The sequence below is a fragment of the Mastigoproctus giganteus genome, chromosome 6 (genome assembly GCF_048544385.1).
Source record: "Mastigoproctus giganteus isolate SK-2022 chromosome 6, ASM4854438v1, whole genome shotgun sequence".
Lineage (NCBI taxonomy): Eukaryota > Metazoa > Arthropoda > Arachnida > Uropygi > Thelyphonidae > Mastigoproctus > Mastigoproctus giganteus.
The window spans coordinates 111,218,534-111,246,021 of record NC_143580.1 but is presented as its reverse complement, the minus strand read 5'-3'; the positions used below and the strand labels follow the sequence as shown (position 1 = coordinate 111,246,021).

At 37.2% G+C, this 27,488-nt stretch overlaps 1 protein-coding gene across 1 annotated transcript in view; it reads right to left on the bottom strand.

Moving 5' to 3' along the window:
- Positions 1-27,488, bottom strand: part of LOC150084509 (acetylcholine receptor subunit alpha-like) — a 483,889-nt gene that overhangs the window by 43,493 nt on the left and 412,908 nt on the right. The window contains exons 4-5 of the mRNA XM_090375255.1: positions 21,345-21,454; positions 16,714-16,894 (exon numbers count right to left, since the gene is read on the bottom strand). Of these exons, the coding sequence (XP_090231381.1) occupies positions 16,714-16,894; positions 21,345-21,454 (291 nt within the window). The remainder of the gene's footprint in view (positions 1-16,713; positions 16,895-21,344; positions 21,455-27,488) is intronic.

Genomic DNA, 27,488 nt, shown 5'->3' with positions numbered 1-27,488 from the left:
CTATCCATTTTTGCAAAAAGGGCAGCACCATTCAGATCCTGAACTAAGGTTAGGAATCCTACAAATAACACTTAGCAACAATATCCGGTTCTTGGGACTAGTACTCGACACAAAACTTACTTTTCAGGCGCATGTAAGGCAATTACGAACGCAGTGCATGAAAAAGATGAATGTTCTCAAAGTTATCTCTTCCATGGTATGGGGAGCCGATCGCTTCACATTTCTCCACATATATCGAACCTTAATAAGATCTCATCTAGACTATGGAGCTCCAGTTTATGATTCTGCACATAAGACAGCATTGGCTTGGCTCAATCCAGTCTAACATAGTGCTCGCAGGATTGCCTCCGGAGCCTTTAAGACATCACCAGTGCAAATTTTGTATATAGATGCCAATGAGTCTCCACTAAATCTTAGGAGAAAAGTATTGCTTATTAGATATGCAACTAAATTACATAGTATGAACCAGAGCTTTAATGCTCAATAATGCAACTAAATTACGTAATCCTCCCTTCTCATCCCATCTGGACATATCTATTTGAATCTCATTGGGAAAACTTATATAGAAACAAATCGAATGAAAATAAACCTGCTGGTATCTGGCTACAAGACTGGAATATCTATCTTGGAAATATATCTCAAGCTGCAGACGCAGTACAAGCACCATGGGCAATGTATATACCTATTTGCGATAATTATTTTCTTCAGTGGGGAAAACATTCTCTATCTAATCACAATCTTAGACAGTTACATTCAGGCGCACGCATTGGCTAATGTTCGCAATCTTCAGATATACACAGATGGCTCCAAAACTGATATATCTGTGGGAGCTGGAGTAATCAGTCCCACAACCACTGTTTCTGTCCAGTTACCATCTCACAAAAATCTCTGCAACTAAGCCATATACTTGGAGATGATGCCAATTTATCAGCCCTGTTTACTTATCTAAAAATGATCAATGTATATAACCACTTCTAGACCCATCGCTAATATATTGATGAACACTCCAAAGAACAGGCGCAATTTGGCCATAGCAGCCCTTGCGCTAATAAATCCCATTCCAACAACAACAATATACAGTCTGCTGTTGGATATCTAACCGATTTCAAAAATTTGCATGCCATCTGGCAATGTATTGTACTTTTATATAACAGCCACTAAAATTATTCTGCATCAGAATTTGTGCAAGACGGAAGGCTTTATTTTATTAAAATTCTAAAATTGTCAACCTGTCAAGTAGAAATCCGAAGTGCACTGTATATTTACGCTTTCTGAAAGAATATTGAACATTGATGCAGTTCGAACTTCCATACGTATAAGCCGAAGAAAAGATAAATCTCTCCCACAAAAAAAGAACACGAAAGGAAGTCATAAACCACATGCAGCCAGCTAAGAAAAAGATTAAGAAAACCCATAAAGTGCTTTCAGTAAGTCTATCAATAAGCGGATTTCAGACAGACACTGGGGAGGTATTAGACTCGGGTCTTGACATTACTAGTGTGGGGAAAGTGAGGTTTCTATTTGCTGAAATAAAAATATAAAAAAAATACTCTTCCTCTTCAAGAAATGAAAATAACGAATATTATCGAAGGACAATGCGAACATTGAGTAAATCTGTGAATATATTTAAATATCCCAAGTATTTTATTAGCGATAAAGATAATTTTTGTAAGGATAAAGTTTATCTTTATCTCCAAAGAAAAAAATAAACTCTGTAAGGACATTTAAGTCATGTTTAATTAATCACTGAGAAGAAAGGCTGTTTATAAAGCGGCGATATTAAATTCGTTTTGAGGCAACAAGAGTTGGTACATTATCGCCAGGGCAACTGTGATGCTGCTGTGTACCATTTATAGAAACTATGGGGTTTTGTAAAAACCAGTGTATCCGTTAGAGCGATAAAAAGTCGAAATTTTCTACGCTAAATGTAGGTTCTGCTCGAGGGGGAAAATTCTGTGGTTTCTTCTCATGAACAGGCAGCATCCTCCTAAAGTGGACGAACCTCGTACGAAATTTTAATTCTTTCATATAGCGCTTGAAGGGACAAGGATTAATTAGTTCTTTCCACCGAAATCTATTATTCTCTCTGTTATTACGTATTGCTTCAATTCCATTCCATGAAAACTATTGAATATGTTTTCACTCCATTTTTGGGCAGGAGAAAAGTGCTAAGAAACGAAGAAAATGTATGCGTGCGATTAATGTATCTTCTTTCCCGACAAGACTTGAATTTATCACCACCATATTCAGAAAATCCCATTTTCTTTGTAGAAATCGTTTTGCATTTTTCAACCAAAATAGTCATGAATAGCGAAATATAAGACAGGTGATCACCACATGCTTTGGCAGCCAAGGAGTGATGTACACCCGAGGAAACTGCAAATTGTTCTTATTATTGGACTTTATTGGAAACTTTAACGCAACATGTGAGAACGCACATGTTTCTGCATCGTGATAATGCGCATTCCACTTACCAAATGTGGAGCTACCACAGCATTTTTGGCAAGGTACACCATAAAAACCTTCTTTATATCTGCTATAAAGGATCTACTTTGCGTCCTTACGATTTATTTCTGTTCACAAAACAAATGGAAATTCGTCGACTTCAGTTGTCGGTAGAAATTGTCAAAGGGTCGGAAGCGATTCTGAGAAACTTCCCAAAAGATATCTTCCATGTCTTAAAAAAAAAAAGCAAAGATTATGAGACAGCTGAATGTATAATACCTTCGCGCCGACTATCATCGGGGGAAAACCTGTCAGGTTACCAGCCTTTACATATGAAATTTGTACACCCCACACCGGGTGGAAAAGACCTGAGTTCGAGCCCCCTCGATGATGTGGGGAATTTTTACGTGCCTTTTTCACAACGTGGCTGAGTTAGTCGGTCTCAGGCAACTGTAGCATGCTTTTTTCCTGTAAATTCGGGTTTATCGTCCTGAAAACAGAAAATCGACCTCAAAGCACACTCAATTCATAAAGAATGTACACGGAACAATATGGCTTCAGTCGCTGATGTTCCTAAAAATCTACAACAATAAAGAATTTCTTTCAGTACACGATCTCAGGATTCATCCACCGGTTTTGCAACCTTAGGTTTATTTCATTTTTTAAACAGTATAAAGTCAGAACCAAGGCCTTCATCATCAGAAGTGTATTTTATATTCATCATCAGGAATGTATTTTTTTTATTAGAATTCATAATGGGACAATTAATGTTTCAAGAAACCAAACACTCTGGTACCTCCAATCGATTATGGAGTTTGGTTTGCATCAGATAAAAAAAAAAAAAAATCTAAAATGCACAGTTATGGTATTTGGACCTGTTTTGCTTTATTTTTTTTATAGTTATCTGCGTGGTAACACTCAAGTAAAAAGTTATGCAATCTTCTGATACGAGTTTGCGGTTCATCGCATACGTACCCCATGCCTTTAGGCAGTAGATACATTTAAGAGTAACTGGTCACAGGCTGTATTTCATATGCATTGGGGACTATTGTCAACCAACCCCTCTCCCTCACGTTCAAAAGGAAAGAAACGTAACCACCTGAATCGAAATTTAATTCTCAGCAGGAAGCGTTGTGTTCAAGTATAATAACCAATTAACAAGAAGAGCATCTTACTATTTTCTAAGAAACTCAACATCTAAGATGTAATAAGAATAACAGTAATAACGTGATGCTTCACTCAGTAATTAATTAATCTTTTAGACCGGGGTTCGAGCCCGTAATCACCAAATACGGAGGATGCGGAAAGGTCAGGGAATGACCACCACATATCCCCGGAGCAATATGACCTTAGTTGTTCCTAAAAACTAAATAACAAACAAACAACAACAACAACAATTAATCTTTATTGTACGTTAAGATACGATACAATGTACTCATCAAGGCATGCTGCCAGGGGTTTCACATGGACGAATACAATAAGATATAGTAAGAAGATAAACTAGTCAACAGAAATGTGTAGCGTAAAAAGGACGCTTCCACTATATTCAGTCATCTATACCATTACCATTCTTTGTTTAGTGCATCAAAATTAGGAGGAGGACCATCTAACCATGAAACTTCGCTGTGTTACATTAGTTGATCATCATCAGCCATTTTCAATCCACTGCAGGATGGCCTCACCAGCAACTTTCCAGTTCCTTCTGTTTTGTGCAATGGCCATCCACTTACTACCCACGAAGAACTCGTGAATTTCATCTGTCCATCACCGTCGTTGTCTTCCAGGTCTTCTTCTAACTCCTCTTAGGTATCATTCTGTTATTTTCTTAGTCCATCTGTCATCATGTCTTCGAGCTATGTGTCCTGCCCAAGGCCATTTTAGTTCTTTAGTTTTGATACTTGAGTCCTTTACTTGAGTCTGCTGCCTAATCCATGTGTTTTTCTCTTATCTAACATTAGTTGATACTCAATGCTAAATATTGGAGAAAATTAAGTAAATAAAATATGACACGAATATATATATTAGGTTTAATCAGTGTTACCGTTGTACAAATGTCCATTGTTTATTATTCGCTAAACATTTCACTAAATGTGGGATTGAACGCTAGAGTCCTTTAAGATGATTTTCATAATGCAGCCTGTGTGAGACGATTTTCTATGCCTGGGTGTAAAAGGCTAGATTCGATTCTTAGAAATTCTTCCCTTCTTACAGGACTGCAGAAACATCTGTTCGGACAAGACGGGGAAGTTCTGAGGGCTTTTTTCGCACCGTGGCAGAGTTAGTCCGTTTTAAGTTGCATAGTCCTTTCCATACGAACATTCGGTTATTTCATTCCGAAATTGAGCAAACTGTGACCAGGCAATTTAAGGGCTCGATTTACTTCGCTTCATAGCCATAACTGTATCGGCGCTTATAGTGATGAAAGGAGAAGTTCGTGCATTTTACCACAGCAGCAGAGCAATTTTGGGTGAACGTACGAAAGAATTAATTAGGTTGTATTCACTCAAGAGGCTTCATGTGTCGCTACTGTAGTTCACAGTCCATACTGCTGTATATGTTACAGACATGCTGCAATATAAGGTGTTCAGCTGTGCTGTGGAAAATATGACGTTAGTCTGTGCTAAAGTTTCTGTGACTTATTTCAGACAAGAGTGACTCAATTCACCTCTTGAGAAATAACAGTTAAGTATCCTGTGTATTAACTTCAGACTATATTTCGACTAGTCTCAGTAGAACTACACCGCCTACCCCAGGTGAATTAATTGAGTAACTTAACCAGTTCAGTTATATTGGCAAGTTTTGTTATTACGCTTAATTACTATCGTTTATTATGTTTTAGATTTTCCGATATGTCATTTAAACAGTCAATGTGATTAATAGTTTTTGCTTTGTTCATTTGCATTAGAAAAGCAAAATGAGCCCAATTGCAATGTACAGTTAAGAGCAATGAATTGAGAATTAAGCATTGCAATGTAGAATTAAGACTGACAAAACTATTTAACGTATTCCACCATGAATGGGAAATGTACCAATGTGTATATGGCTGTATCTCGGTGAGTATTAGAAATGCTTGGAAACATTCCTTACGTAAATCATTTAGAGGAAACAATTGGATTAATGGATCTGACTACCCTTTCTGTGAAGTGACAAATCGACCTTGAAACTTGGATATTGCGGTGTCATCAGCATACTTTGTACTAACCGTACTGAAAAGTATGGTTATACTATCCATGGTACAAACATTAACTTTGTAATATATATTAACCATATTTGTATTACAACACATTTTTAAAATGATGCGTACTCATTTTGGAGGGGAATGAGATCTACTTTGTATAAACCGATATGTTGTTCACGAGATTTTCCTCTATTACCTTTTTGAATAGTTTATTGTCTTACAGGTTGTAACGGCAGCTAACGTTTAGCGTGTTACCTTCTCTTTACAGTATATACCTGTATGCGAAATTTCAAGAGGGGGAAGGGGATGATGCAAGAGTATTGAAGGTTTCCTTTTAGGTGTCTGTGGTGGAGGATGCTCTTGAACTGACTGACACATCAGATCTACTGGTTTATCCTCATAAACAGATGATCAGAAAAATGATAAAACCTCAAAATGTATTATAGTGGGTTAAAAATATATATAAATACTCGGATGATCACATTATTTATCCAACACCCCGATGCAATTATCTGTAGTAAGGAATTAAGGGTAATGTTTTGGATGGCAACTCCCTCTAAGCTGCTCTTCCTTTAACACGTAGACCCCCTTACTCGCGAAATCGGCCCGGCTTTGCTTTCCAGCAAAGCCGGGCCGATTTCGGGCTGGAAAGCAAAGACGCAGTTATGCTACGTCAGCTGTTCGGCGCCGGTCAGAAAATATATCACGCGATGCATTATACATTTATACCGCATAAGGTAGAAATTGGGCAGCTACACCACAATATTCATAGGAGTTTTCATTGGAAAGTACAGACTTCTCAGATGGACCCTTTGGAAGCTTTTCCTTCCCGTCATATCACGACCACCTCAGTGGCAAAGCAACAGGTACTATTCTTCTTTCGCAAATTAAAACTTGGAAAAGAGTACTCTTCTCATTTGGGACAATCTCCTAACACAAGTTTAGGGATGTGTGCTTTTGGGGAATTTCTAAAAGTTCGCTCTGTGAAAATCCTGTCTTATTACCACGCTTTAACAGTCTCTCTCTCTCGGGTAGATTTCTTAGGATTCAAATGCTCTGTTGATCCAGTCTCACTACAGCGATTTGCATACCTTGTGCAAATTCCCACTACAGAAGGAAGATGATTCGGATTGGGAATGTAAGACCAGTCTGAAAGAAAAGCATGGCATTCTGTTAGGAAGAAATCAACTGGTTCTTCCCTTATGGATACCAGTGGCAATTTTAGTCTAGATAAAACTATTATAGAGATCTATTCTAGTATCTGCAATCGTTGACCAGATCTCCTAGGAGATTCAGATTCTAAATTGCAGGAAACAAGACGGTTGAATGCCAAGGTTAAAACAATTTCCTGGCCGTGTCATTATAATTCTTTTGTATAAAGTAATGGTTGATATATTTGACTGAAATGTGTTGAAATATCCTGTAAGATATTTAATCAGCAGTACATTTAGAGAATTGTACAGTCAATAAGTATTGCAATTTATCTGTTCATTATATTAGTTTTTCTGAACATTACATTATATTTAAGATACTTGGGTGTTCTTTCTTGTGTAGATCTGTTATTAATATAGTATTTGGTATGGTAAGATTACACCCTTGTTTTATAGACAAAAGCTGAAAACCACAAAGTCTCCGATCTCTTAAATTATCCCACCATAGCAAATGATATCTCCTAGTCCCTGGATCCTTGCAGTGACGAGTATGTCCTAAGTTACTCTACTTTCCGTCAATGCAAAATGCAGATTATTCATTCATTTAACTGCTGATTAAATTATAAACTGATTAATTTAATCCTTTAAAAAAGAAAAAGAATCGCTTGTGCTTAGCGCATGATGGCCTTGGATATCGCTTCTACGCGCGCAACATCTAAACAAACCAAACATAAAAACAGGGCTAAACGAAAAATGGGCAAAGAAAAATACAAGAATGTCTCAATGAATATCAAAATGATTGGACTGAAGAAGTGTCCTCTATTTCTTGTGAATATGAATGAAACAACCTCCCTCTATCTCACAATCCGATGTCGCCACGATCTAAATCTCAGCAATAAAGATAAGGAAGAAAATAACTCGGCTTCTTCTGTTCCTAGCGATTATCCGTCCCTGTCTTTGTGTATGTCAGCCATAACGGCTATTGGGAAGCTCATCGAGATATGCAAAGCCATTATTACACAAACTGCACTTTCCTAAAAACTTTTCCCCTAAACTGGATTTGGCAGAGCAGTAAACCATTCCCTCCGCGACAACTGTGAGCCCAGTACCTCACAAAACTTGACCAAATGTCAGCTGAACTATTGATTGAGATAAAAAGAAGGAACAGTTTTTCTCAGTTGGATCCCATCCTGATCGACTATGTGAAAGCGATGTTGAGAATATTACCTCTGAAGAGCAACAGGAAAGTGTCACACTAAAAAACAATAATCATTCAACCAATAAAAACCAAACTATTATATTAGGGCACCCGAATAATTTAATTCATATGCCGTGCTGTGTCTTATGTCTGTTAATTGCATGTGTTCTATGGTCGATTTGTCTGTTTTGTTGGACGAAAAACCTTGCTATCTACACACGAGACCGACCAACTCAGCCACGGAGTGTAAAAAATGCCCATTAAAGTTCATCATCGACGGGATTCGAACCCGGGTATTTTCCACCCGGTGTGGCGAGGACACTGACAATACCACTGTGCTACAGCGCAAACAATATCCAACCAATGTACAAAATCCTTACGTTCTGTACTCAGGTAAAACTTCTTTCTTGCGAGATAGATGTCAACAGCATGACCTTGTAAGCAACGCCGATCCACCTTTCATGGAGGAAGCACAAACGCTCCAGAAACAAATTCAAACTTCAGCCACGAATTGCTGACCATCCACCAGCAAGCAAAATGATCAATCTAACCTCGCGTGCCCCATAATTCAATATGGAAGTTCGCGAATGAATAGTTTACCTCTCAACAGTCTCACGCAATACAAAAGCAAAATATTGGCCTGCCTAACATGACGCAAAAGCAAACTAGTCGGCAAAAAAAATAAGTTTTTTTTTTTTCGCTCCCTGTTAAAATTCAGGGTGATTCTTGTAGATTTGACGTTGATGAATACAAATATGGCAAGCATATTGCTGTAACGCCCACCAATTTTAAGGGAGAAAGGATTAAAGAGAAAATTTAAAAAAATATTTCATATACGTATTTTAAGAATTTGTTACATACAGTACTAAATATTGAGCCATGCGTCTATTAACCTTATTCTATTCACACAAATGGTTATCTGATAACGAAACACTTATTTTGTCGTTTTTTGCCCTTTATAATCGTCCATTGTCTCTCATACCAGATTCCAACAGTAGGCTCACAACGTATTTGGACTCCATTTTCCATTTAAGAATTATCTTGATGAAACATTTCACCGTGTTCATCGGACAGGTTTTCAGGTAAAAAGCCTAAATGGAAATGTAGGACATGAAGCTTAACGACACTATAGGCCTTGGTTTTCGGTCATTAATCTACGATATTTGAAAACTGAGGATGATGAGAACTTTTTAAGTACATATCTGAAGTTTTGAACATATTTCCTACGAGAATCTGTCGAAATTATTTTAGGGAGGAAATTGATGCCGACCAGTGTAATTACAGGAGACAACTCTAAAACCCAAGAATTGTACAGGGACTCCCTGGATGAACTGGTTGACTGCGCAATGTACTCAAAAAGATATCAGAAGATGCAAATCCACAGAGCTAGTGGAGATGTAAATTCTCTCACGTAAAGCCCTTAGCAAAGCAGTCTTAGGATGCCACCGTGCGAGAATGAGAGAGAACGGTACACAGTATACAAAAGAGCGAGGATTTAGATAAGCCATATTACCAATCAATCTTGCAACCCTTTCATGAAGTGTATTTTACTAGGGACGCAGAGAGAGAGATACGCTGGGATAACCAGTGACAAGAACTTCCAACTACCTGCTGGAAGGTTCTCAGTAGGCCGTCGCACTTACTGCCTCAGCCATTTAAATCAGACCACACAAGAAAAGTATATAACAAGCCAAAAGAATGTCAATGTTCTTATAATCATGATAGAACCAATACGCACTACCCGAATCCAGATAACAAAATGGCTCAAAGAAACTATACAAAACGGAAGGAAATCCCCCATTCTACTGAATAATAAAAGCTTCATCTTACGCACGTCAAGCTAATCTCAACTTAAAGCTGCCTCAATGCGATCTAACGTCTTCGTTAGATTGCATCCGGGAATGGAGTCCCTCACCATGCGATAGACGATCTGGAACCGCCTTAAAATTAATGTGAAGTTGGACGAAGACCAGACATACCTTATACTCATCTTTTCAGACAGTACGTAGTATGCCTCTTAACCCCAGATATGGTCCATTGGTTCGAAGATTAGTGAATTCTTACCAGCTGATGTTTCAAATAGCAGACGCTAAAGTTAACAAGCAGCCCAGACCTCGGAAATTAAAATAGAACATATTTCACACATATGCATAGTGACAATAATGTAAGAACTGACAGAGCGAGTTATGTTCAACAAAGATCCAAATCAGTATCCCTGTAGCTCATTAAGGTTCTTGAAGAAAGGAATATAGATATGCTAATTCTTCTAGAAGTATGTGGTTTTAAAGGAGCAGTAAGGGGTTTTCCTTTAGGGTAGAGAAATCGCGCAGCTTAGTGGAAATGTTGATGTGATTATGGTTCGCAATAAGAGCTTTATAAGGACACAGATCGTCTCTCTCTCTATGCTGCATTAAACGGAAGATGTTAATGCAGCTTATAGGTGATTTTGGGCAAGCATATTTTGTAAGTCTATCAGTGTAGTGAGGAAATTACTGTATACATAAGATATCTGCACAAGTTTTAGCATAAGCTTGCGACCGTTGAGATCCAAACGACTGTTGATTGGAATGGAGGCTATTGCTCGATCCCCGTTGTGAGATAGTGTTTTCGGGTCAAACGGCATCAGGGGTTTCCCCCCATCTCCGCGTAGTATACATTGTCGTGTGATACAGTACACTGTAAAGGCCAGAGACCCGTTGTGATGAATTCAAAGGATCTGGTTATTTTAAATGACGCAAAGAATATCGCGACTTACTGTGCGAGTACTCACTGTTCTTATGTGTTTGAAAACCACCACATATTTATTGATCTGACTTTATGTGTAGTAATTCACTGAGGAATATGATATGTAATTGGAAAGTCAGAAATCACTGGACTACCAGCTATCACTAGTCGATTGCGTATGATTTAAAATACATGTGTGGTATGGTAATAATGTGTGAATGCGCATAGATATTCGTCAAAATCCGTGAGATGAGAAAAGTTTTATGGGAAAGTTTTTGAAGAGACAGATTCTTCAAAATACATTACAAGGGGCTTCCAGTGTCTCGATGATAATTGAACATCACGAACGACCTGTCCCATAGTGGAGACAGGACTTGACTGAACTGAGAAAAGAGGTGCAGGTTTTCAGAAGACGGCTCCAAAGATCTCGTAAACTAAGAATGCTGGATGTTGCTTCTTGGTATAAATGTAAATAGAATACTATCATGAAACAATGTAATGGGCTCATAGTTAACGTAAACACAAAACGTGGCAAGATTTTGAATAGGTGGAGTGGGTCTGTGTATAAGAACACGGGGTCTATGTATAAGATTGTCATGGAAGACGAAAGTAGAGCAGGTAGGACATACAGTTATTGATATTCAAGGAGAAGAAATTATTATTTGGCATGACGCAATGGAAAAGACTTTGAAGAATTGTTTCCAGGAGATTCTAAATAATTAGAAGATAATTATCATTGGAAAGTAAGTTGGGATACAGTGTTTACGTGTGATGAACTGGTTGATGTAATCAAGGCTGTAAAAGTTAAAGCTCTGAGAATCGATATAATTGAAGTGGACATAGTTAAACTTTTTTTTTTAAGATAAGACGGCAAGTTTTGAGGTCGGTTTTCAATGAATATCTGAAAGAAGGTCGATTTCCTACTATTTGGAATGGTGCTATTTTGAAGATGTTGTTCGAGTAGCAAATGATATAGGCTCATATAGACCGATTGCACTGTTATCAGTTGTACGAAAATTATACGAGCGGTTAGTAATTAAAATATTGAATGAAATATACCAGAACGAAGGATTGATGTCTGAAATGCAATTTGGTTTTGTAGTGGGCAGATAAACGGAAGATGTTAATGCAGACAGCAGATGAAGCTCATTCTTATGTTATGGAATTGTTTATTGACTTCAAGTCAGCTTTCAATAATTTGTGGTGGCCTGGGGTTTTGAGGCGTTTACAAATTATTCGCAGTTCTGTGAATATTTACAGCGTTGTGAAGGATCACTTTTCGAACAGTCATAGTTCCAACAAGATTTGTACAGATCGCGAGGGCTGTGCAAAACGGATGTCCTCGTGGATCGATTTTCGGTCTAAATTTTTGGAATATTGTGATGGATGAGTTGTTGTGGACCTTACTAGCCTAACAAAAGCATTCGCATATGCCGATGATTTATTGATTTTGGGGGAAGCGGTTTCCAAGCATCAGCTGGAAACAAAGCCATAAAAGTATCTTTAATATTGATTGTTCTGAAGTGTAGACGAAAAATTAAGTTGGAAATCTCAATACCCAAGTCCAAATGTGTGTTACTCAAAAGGAGGCTGATTCACATAAGACATCACAACGGTTAAGCGAGAAGAGATCACACTGGAAAATTCTACGACTTAGGTGTCGTTATTAATGACAGGCTGTCTTTCTTTGATTATGTGAGGTTCCTGCGAAATAAAGTAAAGAATGTTTATATGAAATTACGAAGAGTGTTATGCGTAAATTGGGGAATAAAGGGAAAGCATTTAAATATGCTGTATGAATGATTATTTGTTCCCATAATAATTTATGCAGTAAGAACATAGGGACATAGTTGATAAATTCTCCATCAGGAGGCAGTTGTTAGCTACACAGAGACCAGCCATATTGAGGCTGGTCTCTGTGTAGCAAACAGAGGCGAATACTAAGGCGAATAGAAATTTGTCGAATGATGCTCTGCATCTTTTATCCTGAAAGATTCCAGCAGATTTGTTAGTGGCTAGAAGGAATTTTGAATACTGTAAAGAAACGAATCTTAACAACGTTAATGGGAACAGATGTGGGAGAGTTAGAGTATACCTATCCATCAGGATAGCTAGGAATAAAATTTCACAAAGTATCTTTAGACTATGGCATGATCGTTGGGATAAAGCAGATCAGGGAAAAGACACACACATTCATCCGTGAGGGGTCAATGGTGTCGATCTTAAGAAGAGGCCGTGGTGTGTATTGGAGACCAATGGGGGTGACTTTAATAACCGGTCATGTACTCAAGAAAAGTTTAACTACTTTAATTTGGTGGAGAGTGACATGCCGTTGTGGACAGGTTGAGCATTCTTCTCTCTCTCTAGAGAGGAATGGTTGAGCTCTGTAAAATTTATGTAGTTGGATTAATTAATTAGTGTATAATGTATAAATACATTTTACATAAATAGCCATATAAATAGCTGTGCATTGTAAATAGTATACACTTTCTGTGTACACTTGAACAATTATGTTACATATAATATCCATGGCGTCTCCTGGATAATGAATCAAATAGATTGTTGTTGGATATCTTGATGTTCAAAGTACATGTAAAGTTTAGACTGTGCGATGTTACGTTAATGTATAATAACAATGATGTAAGTGCATATACACATCAGTCCAGAAAGCACTGTATTGTATGATTAAAAGAAAAAGGAAATATGTAATCGGGACTCTACCATTGTTCACAGAAAAAGCATCAGCGTTAATTGTAGCGTAATTCTAATCAATCTTAAAAGTGTCTATTTTTGTTCTCGAATTTGATTAAAGGATTGGAAATGTTATGGGCTATCACAGAGTAGGCCACGGAAGTGAAAAGCGTAAATTGGACTTCGCTGACTTAAGTAGTTGAATTCCTTTGTAACAACAAGCCTCCAATTCCAAGAATGGAACGCATGGGGTAAAATAGACGTGTGGCCACAATTGGTTTGAGAGTCCTCCTGACTGTCCATCTACCATTAGCCCATCATATAAACTGACAAATGCTCGTCTCGAGCTCTCTGAAAGACAAGTTCGCTTCGTGATGCTAAACTAAATAGATTAGAAGAGACCAAAGAGATTAAATACATCGGACATGCAAGAGCCGCTGTGAAGAAAATTGCGTTAGGCTGATATCGCAAGAGCCGTTCGTTCCAAAATGTAGTCTCCTGCGTGTGTTTTCTCGGTCTGCTCAAAGTAGAACTGTGATGAAAGATCGGAATGTCAACATTACAGGAGAAATCTATTTTTATTGTAGTAAACAGAACCACCCCATTACTACTTCTCAATTGTCGTTGTAGCTACCGAACAGGAAGTCAAAGGCCATTTGTTTTGTATCGGAGGAGTTGTGGGGTCCACTATCGCTATCACGAAACCGGAAATTCTCTACTAGCTGACATGCTCCCGAATTCTATTTTTTTGTGAATGACTTCCGTCAAGAACTTTAGCGGAAACTAGAAATCTCACATCTGCCGCTTTATCATTTGCAGTCCTGCTGACTTAGTCGTAGCACATATTGCGCGAGAAAGCGTCTCTCTGTTTTTCCTTGGTGTAGGTTAAATGAAATCTCCTTTAGATTGCTTAAGAGGCACTATTAGATTTTTTCCGTAGTTTTTTATTCGAAATGCGGTTCAGAAATGGAATCGAATCAGAAAATAGGAAGTATCCGTGACCTCATTGTCATTAGTTATTTGGTTTTGCGTCAAAGCAATTAAAGCTGTGAGGCGTGGGTGAACTCTTTTAGTAAACTGCGTATATCCTATTATAAAAAATATACAAAAAAAAAAAAAAAATTCTCCTTTCTAGATGAGTTCAAATCCAGTCCTTCTTTGCATGGAGGGGAGCGGACGGGACGGCGATCGTAGCCACCTAGCCACCAGCGAAGATAGCTTTATTAGTGAACGGCTTCTAATACGAGTATAAGCGTACACTTGTACAGTCCTCTTCTTCTCCAGGTTTTTACTAGAATTAAGGAAGATAAGCTTATAAAGCACTAGCGAAAAAAAAAAAAAACATTTTCCCATATCTTCCAATAATTTCTAATGTTCGGGAAAAGAGGGGTTGTTTTTAAGCATTTCGCGATGTGTTTTGAAAAAAATCAAATAGTTCTGCTCATAAAATTCAATGGTACACTACAGTAAATTTCCACCTTGAGAATTGTGAGAAGAGTCCACAATGGAAAGCTACCTTTATTTTTTTTCTTTCTTTATTTGGTCATTAACTTTATATCCGCTTGATCACGTGATGCCACATCGCAGAGATGTAGGTAACCTGGGATGATTAGCCAACTTGGCAGAGACAAAAGCAGTGAAAAAGGGAATTTAAACATCTCCACTATTAGAGCCAGTGGCTGGTATGAGTCTTTTCCTTTCTTATTCTTACACGTTTTGACTGATCTACCTCTGAGCAAGTTGTCTCCATTTCATTTACAGAAATATGTGTCCTAAAATGATCAGAAGGCTCCATTCAGCAGGTCTACCGGTAGAAACACTAAATCACTACTTTGAGTTATTGCTGAAGTTTGCGTCATTTGGCGGAACGCCTCTTAAAGTCACTCTCATGCTACGTTGAATACATCCAAAAGGTATCATAATTCAGCTGCTCATGAAAACTGGCACCTACCCAAGTCTGCCTTTGCTAGGCCAACGCCTTCTGCTGAAAATCAGTCGAGCACGCTCAAATCACATTCTGATTCTGTCAGAACAAACACGTACATCAAAAGCAGAGGCCACCAGATAAGTAATCGCACCTGGCTGCCTAATGGAAAGTCGCCCCAAGGAGTTTCCCTAAACGTCAACTGACTGAGAGTTAAGGCTGGCGATCTCAACTATTAACTTCACAAACACTCTTCAAAGTAAAGTCCTGTGGGAACAGGACTTTACTTTTAAGGCCTCCAATATAGATTAACAAGATTGACTAGCCTCCAATATAGATTAACAAGTGAAATAGATCTTAGGCATACCCAACAACAACAAAATATAAGATCTTACCACGCACTCGCCTATCCTCTCGCAAACACCACCAGGTTTGAAAAATCAAGCAGCATCTTCATAGCAAATCGAAATACTTAGGGAATCTTGTGAACATAGTTTTTTCTTCCACTCCAAAATCATTACGGTCGCTGCAAAGCTGTCGCAATTCAGTGTGTCCGGAAATGCAAATGTAAGCGAAAGGTAAAGTAGCCCAAAAAATTGATGGATAGCGACAGCTGATCTCTGAAGAAAGTGGTGAAAGTGAACCAAGCAGTGTCCTTATGAAACGTTATATTACAGCTCCAGACATCCACAGAGAGAAAACACATTAACGGGCATTCCTATGAACATCTTGATCTACAATAATAAAATGAATTTTATGGAAACCCAAACTGCTTGGCATGAGTTTACATGCCAGTCGCGTTGCAGTCTTCAGACACCCGGTAGATTGTAGGTATGGAGAACGACTAGGAAACGTAATTTACTGCGGTGTAATTTTTCCCTTAACGAAGTTGAAATCGGCGGGGTCATAAGGTGAAGTCATAATGCCGAGTTGTGTACTGACCTCTTGGACAATTTCGTCGTTCCGTACTCAAGAAATTGTATGGAAAGGGATCTTTCATGTTCCAGAACGATAATGTCCATACAGTGAGCAGTGTGATAACTTAGTTTGAAAAAAAAAAAAACAAAACCCACATTGTCAACCTAGAGCTCGAATCCGATCGAACAAATGCGGAGTGAAGTGAAACACCGTATCCGGGGGCAATCAATACGTCCCTCTTCTGCAACTTAAGTAGGGACTACAGTGAAGGCGAGGAATGGATATAAATTCCTCCCTTTCAGTGATCGATGCTGTCATTGGGTGTACGCTTTATTCGTTTATTAAAAGTCATATTTTGCAAACGTAATGATGTCAGATACTTTTGGTAAAGTGTATTTCTCATAACACATAAACATACGCGAGTTTTACATTCTTCTACTTACTTCATTGTGATTGAATTAAGAAGCGATAAATAAAATAATACCTTAAATCCATCGTAGGTCCAGGAACCAAACTTCATCAGGCAGGTTTGTATATCAAATGGAAAGAATTCTACGTCAATCTCACAGGAACTTTTGTAGATGGCCGGTGGTTTCCATTTTATCATTCCTTTATTTGTTAACTGTGCTTTCGTTTCCAGAGTTACTTCGAAATTACCATCGGCGCTAGTAGTATAAGAAACAAAAAATTAAATGGTGCAAGGCAATAACATAAAAATACAGATAAATGACGACCCTTTTAGACTGAATTAATTTTCATTAACTTTTACGATAGATATACATATTGTACTATTGTTTTCTCATTGATGCAATAGCTTATTGAGAATGGAGGTTTTGTTATGTACTTTATACCTTTTTAAAGCTTCGTTGTTTTTAATTTCACGTATTCTACTTATTCTTAATTCTCACATAATTTAATTTCTTCCTTTTTTACCAAACGTGAAGGTGTCAGAATATCAGAAGACAAAACGCAGGAATTTTAATGAACAAATTAAGTGGATATTGATGGAATTGTGTCAAAATAAAATGAAATAAATCCTACGGATGATACTGAAGAGAAATTTAAAAAATCGTATATCTAGCCTACTCGTATATTTAATTTAAATGGGCGACTTTGGACCTGTCAATTCTGATTACTTCCTTTTCCCTTGTTTATATTCTGCTTTTGAAATTTACGTTATACTATACTGTGTTTCGTTGAAGTTAATTTTAGAACTTTAGTTATAAATAATTTAGTCCCTTTCGAGTTCGTTATAATTAATTCCGACTGTATAAAAAGTAATGTTGTCCATTAAAAACACATTAAGTATATCAGGATCAATTCAGTCCCCACTAATAACATTTTTAAAAATACTCAGGAATTTTCAGGAAAATTCTAACTTTAATGATAAGTCAAATGAATGAAAGAGCCCTAGTAATAATAACATATATTTTACAGTGGTATATTTAAAGAGTGGTTTTGAAGATAAACCTGCGCAACTTACGGAAACTGAAATGTGGTACGTTTTCCTTCCACGATTAAATTGTTTAATTTATTTAAATTAAATTGTTTAATTTATTTAAAACTGTGATTAAGAATGCATGCATTTTTGTTGAATATTCTATTAAGTTATGCCGCTTAAAACAGGCACGTACAGGCATTTGCGTATACGTTCTTATCTTATTATGCTGTTTTGATGGACTTTATGTATGTTACGAGTTGTTACCTAAAAGCTTTTGGACTCTCCTTGCTGGTTGCGCCGAGGAAGCAAAATCCCGAGACGGCCTTATGATATTTGTAAACTGCGTACATTTTCTGCTCTGCGGGATGAAAACTCAGTTTCTGAAAAAAAGAAATCATTCGACTCTCGTTCAAGACCACTTTAAGATGTTGAAGACCAAGTCTTTTTTCACTGTGTAAAGATAGCGATAAATATGGCGCTACTAGGTAAGTTTGCTACTGAATGAGAATGCTCGCATGGGGTTCTGTCGATATGTGGTAATAGTGTATTCCTTTTTGAGGAGTTTGGCGCCAGTCCCACTCCTGTAGCTTGCTTCAATGCTGTTTATAATTCTCCTAGTAAGATCGTGCTGAAGTACCCTTTAATTGCTGTATGACAGATTTTATAGAACAACGTCTTCGAAAAGGCTAAAAATATTAAAAAACACCATTGCAACATTTCAGGAGACTGTCGGGGTAAAATTTCCAGGATAGTAAGACATTGGGATTGGGTTGAGGCATCATGATAATCCAGATGAGTAAATGCATCCGTTCACAACGCCTTTTCTATATACCAATTTATGGCCAACAACATGCCCCTAGTTCCTTCTCTTTCCCCCCGCCCTCCGTACTCATCCGATCTAGTCGATTACAATTTCTTTCCGGGGACAAATATTTAAAACTGGGTGGGAGATTTAAGGATTTTTGGACATTAACGATTACAATTATTTTATAAAAAATAAGCAAAAATATGTAAATCGCATAGGACACATTGTATGTGTACCAAATAGTGTCTAAATCGATTCACTGGCAAGAAGACACTTGTTGATAACGTACCGTTGTCAGTAAACCGATTCACTGGAAATTGTACCTTATCACCATCTTCACGGGCCTTCAGTTCTTATGCTATGGTACTAAACACTGAATATACTACTTTTTTTTAAAAAATGAGGAATGCTAGAACGGCTACATTGCTCACGTTCGAAGACTGCTGTCAATCGGGTCTTTAAAGAATGGAAAACGGCTGGAAAATAGCAGCGAAGCTGGAGTGGACTATGAAGCGTAAGCATCGCAGAGAACAATTAGCTGCATTTATTGAGGAATAGAAACAAACCCGAAAATATGGCTGCTTTGGTGCCAGGAATCCAAAAGGACGGAAATCAGGAGCGCTGATAGGGAGTCATGTATTCGGATGTCTCGATTTATTTATGTTTTTCAATATCGATGGAAAAGTGCACGAGGCAGAAACTACATGGCAGTAATTGGAACTATTCTGTTACGCACGGACAGTGCGTGAAAGTCGCTAGTGGAAGCGGTGTGCAGTGTGAACATGTTTCTCTGCGGCATATTCTGGTCCCTATGACCCTACTGGAAGGCCTTATGAATTCCCATCAGAAAGAATTTGAACATCGTTGTGGATTAGATATACCGAGAGGTTTGCTTCTGTGGTCAGTGGGAATAAACAGCGCAACCATCCATCTGGCTGAATGCGTGATCGAATCACTTGAGGAAGACTTACAACATTTATCCTGTCCAGGCAATAATCGGATCGCAATCCTCTGTGAGCATCTGTGGAATAATTTGGAAAGGCGTCTTCGTTTACACAGTTCTCGACTCATGTTACTTCAGCAGTTGAGGAGTTTTGTTTCATGAATAGTTCAGTGTTCCTGTGTCACGTAACACCTTGTTGATGCCATGCCATGTCACGTCCCGTAGCAACAGTGATTCGAACCAACGGTGATCCAACACACCGTTAATTGATGATTCTAATAAAGTGGCGAAGCAGAGTATGTACGTACATGAGAATTAGTGAATCCGTTATCGTAGTAAGTTTTCTTGCGCCTGATCTATTCATGTGCAGAAGTAAGAATTTCTTTTTTAAATATCCTAACGTGTTTTGGCAGTAGTGAAAATGAGAGAACAGTTAATGGATTATGTCGTGCGTTATATCTGAAGATAAAAAGAAAAATTTCGGCAGATAACCTCCTATTCATTTCAGTATTCTTTAACACCCAATCTCTACAGGATTTTTGTATCAAAAAGTGCTAAGTGAACAACTGTCACACAAAAAAAAGAAAATACACATAATAATTCCGTTCTAAAGGGTTTGATGATGAAACTGTAAATAATTAACACAATTTACATTTGCTAATTCAATTTTAAAGTGGTTGATAATGACCCCACAAGGAGTGTTAATCCAACAGCAGTTAGAATGATCGGAGCAGCACCTCTTGAACGCTAATTTTTATCTTTCATTTAGAATTTCATAATTAAAACTTCCCATTGTTTTGCTGTGAAAAGAATTGTTAGTGAATGTTGAAAAATGAGCTCATCAAAGTTACAGCTTTCCATTAAGCGCCAAAATATCAACGGTTATTTCTTAAACTTAATTAGCAAGTTTACCAACGTGCTAGCTATTCGATTTAGCCATCGCAAACGGGGAGCTTTAACAAAGGTAAAATTGTGATCGATCACGTTTACCGCTGTTTTTATTACACTGCTCATTGTGTGCGTACAAACAAATTGACCTTTTCTTAAGAAAGCAAGAAAAGGTCTGTCCAACTTTTGCACGACCGACATTCTTATTAATCCTAAACGTAATTACGTTTACCTCGATGGCAAACAATATCTCTTTTACTATCAGTGCTGTGGGTCAAAAGAATAAACGAAGCTATAAATGCATTACAGAAAGAGTTGATGACCATGAGTTGATTAAAACTTTGATAGTTTCTGTTTTCTTAGTTTCTTTCGGATGCGCAATGCGCATACCATGATTAGCTCCGAAATATGCGCACAAAGGTACAATGGAGTTTTCTCTTATGACACTGGGAAATGCGCAAAGAAAATAGAAACTGTTAAACTAATCTTGGAATTTTATCAGCTGGTTCTTTTCTGCTTTCTACATATTCGTGCTTGAGTGCCATAGATAAAGGAAATTGTGTCAACTAAGTTAATATACGTCATTTATGAAGTTGTTCGTGTGTTCATTTTTTTAAAACTGAAATATAAATACCATTTGCATTTTTATGCAAATGTATATGGACCTCTCCTTGTGGGAAACTTTCCGAAGAAATTCATGGTCAAGAAATTTACCATTGACTATTAAAAGCTTATGGGAAAAAGAAGCCTGTATTCAACTTGAAATTGGGATGATTTGTCGATATTTCGTTAAAAAAAAGTGATTCATAAACGTTCCTGAAAAGAAAAACCAAGTACCCCAAGGGAGGGGGGTCGATTTAATTTCTGATCTAGGCAGTAACCTGTGATGGGTGAGGTATGGTCTCAAAATATTTTTCCTCCAATGATCAGAGAGAGAGAACTGCAAGGTCCAAGTTTATTATTAAAACGATATAATTTTATGTAAAAATTCACAATGGTTGAAAAAAAGAAATTGTAGCATTGAAAGGCAATACTTACTTATTGTACAAAACTATATCCGGCCTCCAGATGTGATCAGACGGTACGTGCAGCATGTCAACCCCTCCATACTCTCCAGGATCCCACATTAATTTATAGTCGTGCCAGTACTGAGATAACAAAAAAATTATATCTTTTTGTTTTATCAAAAAATAAATAAAATAATATATATATATGTTTTTGTTTTAACACAAAAAATATATGTTTTATGAATGTTTAAATAAATAAGATTGTAATAACAAATATTTGTGATTCACAAAGAATGTTAGAACCACGTGGAACAAAAGAGTTAATAGGTAACTATAATGGTAGTATACACTTTTATACTGCTTGATTATGTATTAAAAATTTTATTGGTCTTAGTAAAATTCGAAATCAGGGTATGAAAGAACAGCGATTGTTATGATTGTTTTAAGATTGTTTTGTGTGTGCGTGCGTGTGTTAAGCGCAAAGCTATATGGCATCATTATATCGTGTCTGTAAATTGCGCGTATTCTGTGATCGATTTTCCTGTTTGCTGGGCGAATACCTGAGAGATAAACAACAGACCATGTTGCCTCAGACCAGTTAACTCACTGCTTTGTGAGTGTGTGGGGCCGAAAAGGGTTTTTTCCGAATCCTGTCATTGATGGGATTCGAACCCCAGTCTGGTCTACGTTTTGAGAAGAACGGTGATTGTATCCATTGTGCCAGGAACGACATTCTGACCGATCTGCAATCCAGCATATGATCTGTTTGCCGACCATTCTGGTTTGAAAGTCCTCGAGTTATCTGGGAAAAAAACAAAGAAAAGAAAGAGGAAACGTCGACTACACTGCATTAAAATAGTGGACAATCTGCACGCGCATGAGCGTAGGACTACGATAACAGTAACTATGTTCATATTTAGCTATCTCTTATACGTATTTTGTGTGCTAAATCCGATAGTACCATTTTTTTTTGCAGTGTCAATATTTTTAAGGCCATTGAAGGTTTTATGCTTTTGCGAAATTCACACGTGCTGCTTAAGTGTGTACCAATACTTTAATATTTAAGAACCTCTAGTATTCATATGATACATTTATTTTTATTTATGTTTTTCTTGCCATTTGATGGCTACCAAAAGAAGGTGCAAATTATCATCAGACTCGCTGTGGTACGTTTGTGGTACTATGTAGGTCCAAAACAGGTGAAGCATAATATTGTTCGTGGCAACAAGTTATACAGTGCATATGAAGTCTATTTTAGAATGCCTATCACGTTCAAGACGCTGTGGGTACCTTGATTTGGTAGCTGCAGATCAACTTTAGACTAAGCCCCACTCACATGTAGGTGCAGAAGCTATATTCCCTTCGCAGTAATCTCAAAATCCCTTCCAGTTGAGTACATCATACTTTCTGCAAAATTATATGCTTATCCAGCTTGCATTAAGTGAAATATGTCAGCAGTCATCACTTTCTCATCATCCTCTCCTACAACAAATTTGCTTTCTAATCAACCTCTATCAAAAATTACTCTTAAATAACTTTTCTGGATACCAAGACACTTCGGAATAGAAGGTAATGACAAAGCAGACAGTGCAGCAAAGTTCGCATCAGAACTACCAAACAAAACAGTGATAGTTCCATATACTGACTTTTAGGCCAATTTTTATTAGAGCGAGTGAAGACGAATGGGCCCAGGTATGGAGAAATCGAACCAACAATAAACTACAGGTAATGCTTGCAAGACTATGAATTGGCCACACCTACACATTTTGCGCATTATCGTCTATTACCTAGTGAAAATCATCCTATCTGTTTTCAATGCCAACTTCAGCTTTCAGTAAGATACATTCTTTTGGTATGCTCTCGCTTCAGAAATTCCTTTGATTCCAGAGTTTAGAATAATCAGAATCCACTTACCCTTCAACAGATATTAGGTAACTCTGCAAATCTAGACGAATCTGTTTAATTTCTTCGGCAAATCTAATTTGATAAAAAAAAGTCTAAGAAATTTGATTTACATAAAAAAAGAAAACCTGGAAAGTCATATTTGACCTTTGATGCCCTTTTCTCTTAAACCCTTAAACAAACAAACAAACAATCAACAAAAAGAGGGCTGGTTCGCGATAATGGAGATAGTCCATATTCATTACGAATGTTACTTTTGTGTGGTGTAATATCCAAGTTTAAAAAGAACGAGGATCAAAAAGTTGTAGCATATTCCAACGTACCACCCTCTGTTGCTTTGGTGCCACATAGGTGAACAGCTGTCAATTCATAATCCACCTTCAAGAGAACAGTCTTCAGAATTGCGAGATGAATCTGGTAAAACTGGATATTTAGTTAGTTCTAAGACATCTAATGCAGAACACCTGGCATCTTGTTTAAAAGGGTAGGGAATCGATAAGCTCCCAGCCACAAAAATTCCACATACAGAAAAGACATGCGACTTATGCACAATGGGAATTGTAAAGCAACTTGCATGAAACAACCCTTCGATTCCTGTTGCGCATTCTGCTCATGTTGGAGATTAGGTAAAACAGATAAATTTTCGGGTTATACTTCCTAATGACCACACAGTCAAAGGAGTTCACAAGATTGAGAGAATACAAGAAACAGCGCCGTATTTAGTAGTCACGCAGGCTTCCACCACGGTCACTCAAAGCACGTGTACTTACGAGGTATGGCAATAAAGTTCTTGGATTGGTACAATAAAAAACACAGAGAAGTAGCTCAAAAATGGTTATTTTTTTTATTCAAAGTAACCACCGCTTGATTGAACGGACTTATTACACTATTGTAAAAGTTTTTGAAAAAAAGTTAGCGAAAGCGTCCAAAGAGAAGATGTTCAATGCGGCGGTTACATTTTTCTTTATTTCCTCGTCATTCTTAAATCGTACCTTTTTTTAGGGCATTTAACTTGGGAAAGAGAAAGAAATCCGTTGGTTCTAGATCGGGAAAGTAGGATGAACGGTTTATCTGGACAATCCCCATTTTTCGTCAGAAACGTCTTCACAACAAGCTCGGAATGGACGTGGGCATTGTCGTGCCACAAGAACCAGTTGCCTTTCTCTCGAAATTGCGGCCTTACCTGGGAAATCGTCTTCAGTAGTCTTTGAAGCATCTGTACTAGAAAGCAGCGTTGATTCTCTCGCCTTCAGGTAAATTCCTTTTGAATCACCCCTGTTTGTCAAAAAACATGATCAGCATCGTCTTGATCCTGGACTTCTGTAAATGAAAAATATTAGTGATGATTTTGAAGTCCAGTGCACGTTCTGATGCTTCGTCTCTTGGTATAATACTGAAACACCCAACACTCATCTCCAGTGACAATACAGTCAAGGAGGATATTTTCTGGATGAAGTCTTCGCATGATACTCTTCGTTGAACCTGCTCATCAGTCAGTGAGGCTGCGCGGCACAAATTTTGCATAGACCTTCCTTTTTTACGAATTTTGCGGAAAATTTGAGAATGGACTCTTTTATTCATATCCAACTGATTAATCATCATTCTGAGGAAATGACAATCCTTGTCACACAATTTCCCTAGCTTTTTGAGCTGTGTTCTCATTGTATCATTCAAACCGCTTATATCATTCAGACTACTTAACGTTTCATCACCATGAACAAGTTATAACATTTCATACGTTCCTGTTTCAGACTTTCCCAGTTTAAAGCAAAATTTTATATTCATTCTTTGCTCCATTTCAAAATCGTGACACGGAACGTTAACGCTACTAATGAAACTGGTTGTTATTTGCAACCTGTCAGCTTACTGGAAAATTTCTGTACCACAATCTGTTGAGGAAATTTGAACTACAATAAACTCCTTCTGTTTATTTTCATACTTTTCGAACACGACTGCAACAGCACTAGTCCATGAAGTTTATTGCCAAACCTCGTGTGTATGCTTGCGCCTGTCCACTCTTGACACGATTTGGCCTCAGTAGCCCTTGTGTCGTTAAGGTCAACAACAGCAACAGCCTGTCCACTCGGCTACAACAGCTGGAAGTTCTTAAAAGGTTTTTTTTTTTTTTTTTTTAATTATCTACAAAATATCCGTCATAGCATAATCTTATAGAAAAGAAAAAAAAAAAACAATTTTCATTGAGTTTAAACAGCGAATAGGGTCTAAATTGCTTTGATCGATTAAGTCTGGAACAATAAATGATGTTCTTTGCCTGGAGCGGTAGCGTTCCCCTGACCAACTTTAATGATGGAGTGAGAGAAAAATTACTCCACACGTTATTTTATATCTGATGAAGCACAAAGTGATGAAAGAATGAGATATATATCTAGTAGTGCTCAAAAATTGCATCACCTCATTTTTTCGGTTATTTGTCCTTATACTGGCAGCTAATCTTTTAGAAATATCTGAGAGAACATAACTAATAACAATACACATATGAAACACATTAACTGCAGAAAAATTTACTTTTATGTCTTATGGGCAAATACACTAAGAAATAAGTATTTTTCTCCAATATAACAGCTTGTTACTTATGGTTCGCATAACAATTCTATGAAAGCGGTGCTTTTTTTTTTGTTCATTTTTCATTACTTTGCTCACAATATGTTGACAGGAAACTACATAACCAAAATACAAAATATGCACTAATATTTCGTTGACCCACCCATTGCTTTGATGCATCGACTGGATAAGGTTCTGAATGTATTCCAAGGAAACCTCATGGTATCAAACATGGATTAATATCTCTTGCAGCTCTCTAAATGTTTTTGGCTTATTTTGCATTACAGAAACAGCCACTTACAACAATTTTAAATTGGACTGAGGTCTGATCTGTTCTCGGGCCATGTCATTATGCCAATGTATTTATCATTCAACCATATCTGCACCTGTGAACAGTAAAGACAGCGAAATAAGCTATATTTATTTATCAATAAAGATAGCTTAAATTATTTCTAAATAATTTATAAATAAATAAATATAATTTATTTATTTATAAATAAATTACATTTATTTATAATTGAACGATGCAAGTTGAATTTTGATTCATCAGAGGAAATAACATGTTTAAACTGATCCTCAGACCAACTAGAACGCTCTTTTGCATACTTTAGACGCTGGGCTTTCATTTTTGTATAAAAAGTGGATGTTTTCTTAGACAACGTCCTTTATGCTATTAAACCCAATTTGCTGTTAAAAGTTGCTATTAAACCCAACGAGAAAAGGCGTCTATGTACGTAGCAATACTTGCCTTTACTCCTGAATCGTCCTTCCCTGCTGTGTTGAAATCTGTCGATGAGGATCTTCTGTTTCGGACACAGACAGACAGACAGACCAGAAATCTGTCCCGCGCTGAAGAAGAAGAAGAGATATTCGTGGATGTCCACTTCCTTTCTGTTTAGACTGCCAGTTTCTGATTATTTTTGTAATAAACGTGCCACAGTTGACTGATTGCTAGGGATCCTTTTAGCTATTTCATGCGTAGAATGTCCCTCTGCATTCAACGCAGCAGCAATAATTTTCCCAATTGGTTGTAATTGTGAAAACTTAGCCATTGTAAGAGAACAGAATACTGGGGCTCATGACATATGTACTGTACTTGTACTGCTCCTAGGGTGATGCAGTCATGCGTAACACCATCTAAGAAAGCTTGCTATAGATGGATGATGCAATAGAGTAATCCTTACGAAACGTATATGATATATGCCACATTTCACAGAAATTCGGTGAATTTTGAAAGTGATGCAATTTTTTTGATCACCACTGTATATATCTCTTGTAAAATAAAATATGGATACATGCAGCGTTTCACAATTGCACAGAACAAATGCAGAAGCACATTCTACAGCTAAAAATAAGAAAATGTGTTCTCAAAACGTATTCCCGGCTAAGAGTTTGAAATCATTTTTCTTAATATCAAAGCTTTTATTAAAATATGACCAACTATTTATTAATTTTTATTTAAAATATTTTCTGTTATTATGTACAAAATTTCAAAAAGTTAAATAATATTTAAGAATATTGTAGAAAGGTGTAGAAGAGTCCTGAATGTAGCAGAACGTAGAATATTATAGAAAATGGGAGTATTGCAGTATTGTTTCAATATTATAGAAGATTCTAGAGTGTTTTGCAGTAATATAAATTGAGGAGTAAGATCTGTAGCTTATAAAATCGAACACCCTTCATTCCGAAAGATGGTTTGGTCTACGTTTGT